Source organism: Penaeus monodon, chromosome 40 (genome assembly GCF_015228065.2).
Source record: "Penaeus monodon isolate SGIC_2016 chromosome 40, NSTDA_Pmon_1, whole genome shotgun sequence".
NCBI classification, from domain to species: Eukaryota; Metazoa; Arthropoda; class Malacostraca; order Decapoda; family Penaeidae; genus Penaeus; species Penaeus monodon.
The window spans coordinates 16,514,748-16,522,935 of NC_051425.1; the positions used below are offsets into that span (position 1 = coordinate 16,514,748).

The 8,188-nt window shown below is 38.0% G+C and overlaps 2 protein-coding genes across 2 annotated transcripts in view; one reads left to right on the plus strand and one right to left on the minus strand.

The window, feature by feature from the left end:
• Positions 1-778: 778 nt before the first annotated feature.
• LOC119598124 (tubulin--tyrosine ligase-like protein 12) lies at positions 779-1,066 on the minus strand (the record flags this gene model as incomplete). The annotated part of the gene is given in 1 exon segment (XM_037947751.1): positions 779-1,066. A coding segment is annotated over 1 exon segment (120 nt), but the record flags the coding sequence as incomplete, so codon positions are not given.
• A 6,146-nt stretch (positions 1,067-7,212) lies between these two features.
• LOC119598125 (tubulin--tyrosine ligase-like protein 12) overlaps positions 7,213-8,188 on the plus strand; it is a 26,957-nt gene continuing 25,981 nt past the window's right edge. Inside the window, exon 1 of the mRNA XM_037947752.1 lies at positions 7,213-7,497. Coding sequence (XP_037803680.1) covers positions 7,381-7,497 — 117 coding nt within the window. The 5' untranslated portion in view covers positions 7,213-7,380. The remainder of the gene's footprint in view (positions 7,498-8,188) is intronic.

Consider the following 8,188-nt stretch of genomic DNA (forward strand, 5'->3'; position numbering starts at 1 on the left):
TATATAATATATATTAATTTTTTTATGGGGGGGGGGGGTCTGACTAACATGCATATTTTTTAGGTTTCTTTATATTATACACTTTATGAATGGTCAAATAATTATGTACACCTTTGTGTGTGCTAAATATGCATGTTCCTCAGCACTCTACTTTTTCCTCTTTCATTTGCATTGTATTTTAGGTTGATTTTTTTTATTCTATTATTTTAGCTCTTGCAAATCCTGCTTATCCAACACTGAGAAGAGTTAAAGGGTAAATTCATGGGAAATTTGATAATGCTAAGAGACAAAAAGAAAAAACACTTAAGACATTTAAATGACCCTCTTGAAAGTACTGCATCTTTAACTGCAGCAGATATAAATTCATGAAAATAATATCTATAGCGCCAGTCTATATCAATACTCAAAGGGATACTGATAATTACCTTAAATAACACTAACACAATATTATACTAACTTATATTACTGTAGTGTACCTGTGTAGGTATTCCTAGATTTCACTAAGCAATAAGGTTCTTTAAATCTGATGAAAGGTGTGTGTGTGTAGCATTCACCCTTTACAAGTATTAGAGTCTCTATACGAAGGTTATGATTTCAGAGGTTTATACTGGATTATTCTGTTTTAATTACCCTACGACTGAAACTCGATAATAGGTATTTCAGCGCATCGCATAACTGATCCCGAGGGACCGGATCTTGAACCCTTTAAGGGCAAGCTTGACAGGGAAACCACTGCTTGTGAACCTCCAAGATTTATCCCCATTTTACTCCATTTCCTCACCTGTCCCTGCAGCTTCTTGAATACAGTTGGCCACAAATGCTTTGGCACACCCGAGTTTTCGAGCTGCAATTTGTGTTGAGCCACGAACCGCTTCTCCAATCCATTGAAGTCTTCCATTATGCTTGTAGATTTGTGGTATTACCGGTCGAACGATTTTTTTTGTATTAAAGTATTATTGAAGAAACCAACTACAGATATGCCTTGGCGTCCGTGGCGATCGAAGTATGACAATGCAGGTTTCCAGACCGCACCCGTCCGCCGCTCTGGATCGTCTGGGCGCACGAGGGTTTGTTTACATGTAACATAGAAAACGTGGGAATCTTACTTCTTTTTCGATTATCTATTTTTATCGTAGAAATATTTCAACTTTCCTTTTCTTGTGTTTCTGTTTGATTTCCTAAATTCTTTTGTCGTTTATTATTGGTCAATATATCTATTGTATGAAAGTACTTTAGTTTATGCAACATAAGGTTTAATTATTTTGATCCTGCTGTACTTAGACACGTACTGTACATTTAAAAACGCTTTTATTTAAAGAAGCAAAATGCTAATTGTGTACATTAACATTAAACTAGCACATTGAAAAAACACATAATTCCCTTTATTCCACTTATTAAACAACACACGCATGGCTTATCCCTACTGTCATAAAGGGGGGAGTTGATAGAGAGCCTTCACGCTCTCATCATAATTGGTATCGTTTTTCATCAAAATCATTAAAACTAATTATTGTAATATGTCACTTTGCTTTTTAATATCCATCAATATTTAAAGGTGTCTGTACTGGAGGGGAGAGGCTTCCTGTACAATGAGAAGAATCACGTGTGCGTGTGTGCGTGCGTGTGTGCGTGTGTGCGTGTGTGCGTGTGTGTGTGTGCGTGCGTGCGTGCGTGCGTGCGTGCGTGTGTGTGTGTGTGTGTGTGTGTGTGTGTGTGTGTGTGTGTGTGTGTGTGTGTGTGTGTGTGTGTGTGTGTGTGAGAGAGAGAGAGAGAGAGAGAGAGAGGGAGAGAGAGAGAGAGTGTGTGATTTGGGTTTTCCAGTGGTTGTATGGTAGACAGACTGCTAGTCCAGGGGAACTCCACATTTCATTGAATCTACAGAGTTTGGTGTTAATGAGTAGTAATGAGCACTAGGACACGAAGTAAGAATGACCCAAAAATTCGTCTGTGACCACCCTTTGTATACCTCACTTGCTTGGTCTTTACACATACGTTACTTATATATACCTCAGTTAATTAGTCTTTAGCTGTGTAAGATAATTAGTGCTTAAATAATTATTAAGAAACATGATATTTTATTTTCTTAGAAAGATAATACTTTATTTTACTATTTTTGTATCAGGTGCTATATATGTTTATATTATTACACTAACATAAGGAAACAGTGTAAAATATACGAGTTTACCCTACAAATTTTAGTTTTCTTTGTTTCCCTAACAATGCGTTCTTTTTAATTAGAGGGTAAGCAGTTATATTTCACTTTTGCTTGTTATATTAAGATTCTATAATGGATATTATAATGAAGAAACCAATATGTATTAATTTTGTGTCTGGAGAAATTCATTTAAGTTCCGGTATTATGCATGTATGATTAAGACGAACCATATGCTTGCAATATATGTGATCTGAGTAGATGTTAAAATGTTAAGAATATACAGTGTTAAACCCTGATATTATAACCATAAACAAAGAAAGAGAGAGAACAGAGACAAGTGCCTAGTAAATGCCCGAAAGAGCTAGTGGCGTCAGATGTTCAGATATTTCTCTGTTATTATTGAGGATTTAAAACCCATTCAAGGAGATTTTTTTCTTCTGTTTTTGTTGTGTATGCTTCATGAGAAGTCCTTGGAGAGATCCACCCGATTGTAATACAGATGCCATCCTTAGGAACCCTCTGAACTGATACAGTGAAGATATGAAGAAAATTGAGAAAAGTCTGTACAGACAAAGGATTCAAGAAGGAAGACATAACAGAAGGACAGTTATACTACACACATTAGTGGATAAGTGGACATCTGTGACAATTAAGGTTTTTAGTTGTACAAGTTTAATTATTTAAAATTCAATATATCAAGAAGTGTGAAATTATCAATTGTTGATATTACCCTTCTCTCAGTTACCTCTAAGACTGAAATTAGATCATCAGTAACCCTCTTAGGATTATTATGTTTTTATAGTGTGGGTTCATCAAGAGTATGACTCAAGTAATGATACAGGAGAGCTCACACTTGACGTTAATTAATAGTGCCCCCTCTAGATAAAGCCCGACTGGATTTCCCAGTAGAAAGGGAAATAGTGGCTTGACCATAGAGAGAGAGAGTGGGCGCAATACAACAGGCTTTGTAAACAAGAGCACCATTCAGCACGGTCAAGAGAGGCCAGGGCGCTTGTGTGGCACTTGCGTCGCAGTTCAGTACCAACCGTGGCCGTGCATGGACGCTTGAAGAATTTCTTTATTCTGGTTAAAATCGAATGGACTCCCGTGTGATCATACAAAGTAGACGAAACAAATGTCTGCAACTCTTCGTATTCTCCAAGGGGAGAAATTAGACTCGTCAGGAGACGAGGGAATTTACTTGTATAAGTATATAACCCCATTAAATGTTTAAAGTTATTCCATGTGTTTATAATAACCAATTGAGATAATACTGAAATAGAGTGAAATTTACAATAAGGGAAGTCACACGTAAAATGGGAGTATTAGTCTTTTAACGAACACTGAACCCGCTCTGGAGAGAGCGGACAAAAATCAATTTCCAGAGGCCTAAGTGGAAACACGTTTATGGCACATTCAACTCACTATCACCCCTACTCAAGGGAGTGCCAAAGGTGGTGGGAGGTGGTATGTAAACATCCCAAAAAGGCCTATGTAATATGTATGTGTGTGTGTGTCTATACGTAATTTTGTACAGTGGCTGACAGGGACACAAAACACAGGGAAGGGGTGAACACACGCTACGACCTGGCTTTGGGTAAAAGCCTACGCGGAGTCGGGGCAGCCCGCCCGGAGGGGACCAGAGGGAGGGGAGGGCTGACCTTAGCGCGTCGGGTGCTTGACACGAACTCCCGGTCAAACGAGGTGAGATATAAAATGTGACCTCCGCCCTCGTTGAGCGAATGGTTCTTATTTCGGACTTTGGATCCACGTGGTAATGAGCCACATGGTCCGTGGTAACAGAAATAGTATTATGCACATCCTATATTGCTCGGCCACCTACTCGCGCCTCGCCCTCGAGGCGCCTTCAATGGTGACCTAACTTGGCTGGTCGTCTCGTTATATATATATATATATATATATATATATATATATATATATATATATATGTATATATACATATATATATATATATAATATATATATATATATATATATATATATATATGTATATATACATATATATATATATATATATTATATATATATATATATATATATATATAAACGAGACGACCAGCCAAGTTAGGTCACCATTGAAGGCGCCTCGAGGGCGAGGCGCGAGTAGGTGGCCGAGCAATATAGGATGTGCATAATACTATTTCTGTTACCACGGACCATGTGGCTCATTACCACGTGGATCCAAAGTCCGAAATAAGAACCATTCGCTCAACGAGGGCGGAGGTCACATTTTATATCTCACCTCGTTTGACCGGGAGTTCGTGTCAAGCACCCGACGCGCTAAGGTCAGCCCTCGCCTCCCTCCGGGCGGGCTGCCTCGACTCCGCGTAGCGCTTTTACCCAAAGCCAGGTCGTAGCGTGTGTTCACCCCTTCCCTGTGTTTTGTGTCCCTGTCAGCCACTGTACAAAATTACGTATAGGGCACACACACACATACATATTACATAGGCCTTTTTTGGGGTGTTTACATACCACCTCCCACACCTTTGGCTCCCCTTGAGTAGGGGTGATAGTGAGTTGAATAGTGCCATAAACGTGTTTCCACTTAGGCCTCTGGAAATTGATTTTTGTCCGCTCTCTCCAGAGCGGGTTCAGTGTTCGTTAAAAGACTAATACTCCCATTTTACGTGTGACTTCCCTTTTTGTAAATTTCACTCTATTTCAGTATTATCTCAATTGGTTATTATAAACACATGGAATAACTTTAAACATTTAATGGGGTTATATACTTATACAAGTAAATTCCCTCGTCTCCTGACGAGTCTAATTTCTCCCCTTGGAGAATACGAAGAGTTGCAGACATTTGTTTCGTCTACTTCGTATGATCACACGGGAGTCCATTCGATTTTAACCAGAATAAAGAAATTCTTCAAGCGTCCATGCACGGCCACGGTTGGTACTGAACTGCGACGCAAGTGCCACACAAGCGCCCTGGCCTCTCTTGACCGTGCTGAATGGTGCTCTTGTTTACAAAGCCTGTTGTATTGCGCCCACTCTCTCTCTCTATGGTCAAGCCACTATTTCCCTTTCTACTGGGAAATCCAGTCGGGCTTTATCTAGAGGGGGCACTATTAATTAACGTCAAGTGTGAGCTCTCCTGTATCATTACTTGAGTCATACTCTTGATGAACCCACACTATAAAAACATAATAATCCTAAGAGGGTTACTGATGATCTAATTTCAGTCTTAGAGGTAACTGAGAGAAGGGTAATATCAAACAATTGATAATTTCACACTTCTTGATATATTGAATTTTAAATAATTAAACTTGTACAACTAAAAACCTTAATTGTCACAGATGTCCACTTATCCACTAATGTGTGTAGTATAACTGTCCTTCTGTTATGTCTTCCTTCTTGAATCCTTTGTCTGTACAGACTTTTCTCAATTTTCTTCATATCTTCACTGTATCAGTTCAGAGGGTTCCTAAGGATGGCATCTGTATTACAATCGGGTGGATCTCTCCAAGGACTTCTCATGAAGCATACACAACAAAAACAGAAGAAAAAAATCTCCTTGAATGGGTTTTAAATCCTCAATAATAACAGAGAAATATCTGAACATCTGACGCCACTAGCTCTTTCGGGCATTTACTAGGCACTTGTCTCTGTTCTCTCTCTTTCTTTGTTTATGGTTATAATATCAGGGTTTAACACTGTATATTCTTAACATTTTAACATCTACTCAGATCACATATATTGCAAGCATATGGTTCGTCTTAATCATACATGCATAATACCGGAACTTAAATGAATTTCTCCAGACACAAAATTAATACATATTGGTTTCTTCATTATAATATCCATTATAGAATCTTAATATAACAAGCAAAAGTGAAATATAACTGCTTACCCTCTAATTAAAGAGAACGCATTGTTAGGGAAACAAAGAAAACTAAAATTTGTAGGGTAAACTCGTATATTTTACACTGTTTCCTTATGTTATTGTAATAATATAAACATATATAGCACCTGATACAAAAATAGTAAAATAAAGTATTATCTTTCTAAGAAAATAAAATATCATGTTTCTTAATAATTATTTAAGCACTAATTATCTTACACAGCTATAGACTAATTAACTGAGGTATATATAAGTAACGTATGTGTAAAGACCAAGCAAGTGAGGTATACAAAGGGTGGTCACAGACGAATTTTTGGGTCATTCTTACTTCGTGTCCTAGTGCTCATTACTACTCATTAACACCAAACTCTGTAGATTCAATGAAATGTGGAGTTCCCCTGGACTAGCAGTCTGTCTACCATACAACCACTGGAAAACCCAAATCACACACTCTCTCTCTCTCTCCCTCTCTCTCTCTCTCTCTCTCCTCTCACACACACACACACACACACACACACACACACACACACACACACACACACACACACACCACACACACACACACACACACACACACACACACACACACACACCACACACACACACACACACGCACACACGCACACACGCACACACGCACGCACACACGCACACGTGATTCTTCTCATTGTACAGGAAGCCTCTCCCCTCCAGTACAGACACCTTTAAATATTGATGGATATTAAAAAAGCAAAGTGACATATTACAATAATTAGTTTTAATGATTTTGATGAAAAACGATACCAATTATGATGAGAGCGTGAAGGCTCTCTATCAACTCCCCCCTTTATGACAGTAGGGATAAGCCATGCGTGTGTTGTTTAATAAGTGGAATAAAGGGAATTATGTGTTTTTTCAATGTGCTAGTTTAATGTTAATGTACACAATTAGCATTTTGCTTCTTTAAATAAAAGCGTTTTTAAATGTACAGTACGTGTCTAAGTACAGCAGGATCAAAATAATTAAACCTTATGTTGCATAAACTAAAGTACTTTCATACAATAGATATATTGACCAATAATAAACGACAAAAGAATTTAGGAAATCAAACAGAAACACAAGAAAAGGAAAGTTGAAATATTTCTACGATAAAAATAGATAATCGAAAAAGAAGTAAGATTCCCACGTTTTCTATGTTACATGTAAACAAACCCTCGTGCGCCCAGACGATCCAGAGCGGCGGACGGGTGCGGTCTGGAAACCTGCATTGTCATACTTCGATCGCCACGGACGCCAAGGCATATCTGTAGTTGGTTTCTTCAATAATACTTTAATACAAAAAAAATCGTTCGACCGGTAATACCACAAATCTACAAGCATAATGGAAGACTTCAATGGATTGGAGAAGCGGTTCGTGGCTCAACACAAATTGCAGCTCGAAAACTCGGGTGTGCCAAAGCATTTGTGGCCAACTGTATTCAAGAAGCTGCAGGGACAGGTGAGGAAATGGAGTAAAATGGGGATAAATCTTGGAGGTTCACAAGCAGTGGTTTCCCTGTCAAGCTTGCCCTTAAAGGTTCAAGAATCCGGTCCCTCGGGATCAGTTATGCGATGCGCTGAAATACCTATTATCGAGTTTCAGTCGTAGGGTAATTAAAACAGAATAATCCAGTATAAACCTCTGAAATCATAACCTTCGTATAGAGACTCTAATACTTGTAAAGGGTGAATGCTACACACACACACCTTTCATCAGATTTAAAGAACCTTATTGCTTAGTGAAATCTAGGAATACCTACACAGGTACACTACAGTAATATAAGTTAGTATAATATTGTGTTAGTGTTATTTAAGGTAATTATCAGTATCCCTTTGAGTATTGATATAGACTGGCGCTATAGATATTATTTTCATGAATTTATATCTGCTGCAGTTAAAGATGCAGTACTTTCAAGAGGGTCATTTAAATGTCTTAAGTGTTTTTTCTTTTTGTCTCTTAGCATTATCAAATTTCCCATGAATTTACCCTTTAACTCTTCTCAGTGTTGGATAAGCAGGATTTGCAAGAGCTAAAATAATAGAATAAAAAAAATCAACCTAAAATACAATGCAAATGAAAGAGGAAAAAGTAGAGTGCTGAGGAACATGATATTTAGCACACACAAAGGTGTACATAATTATGACATCAT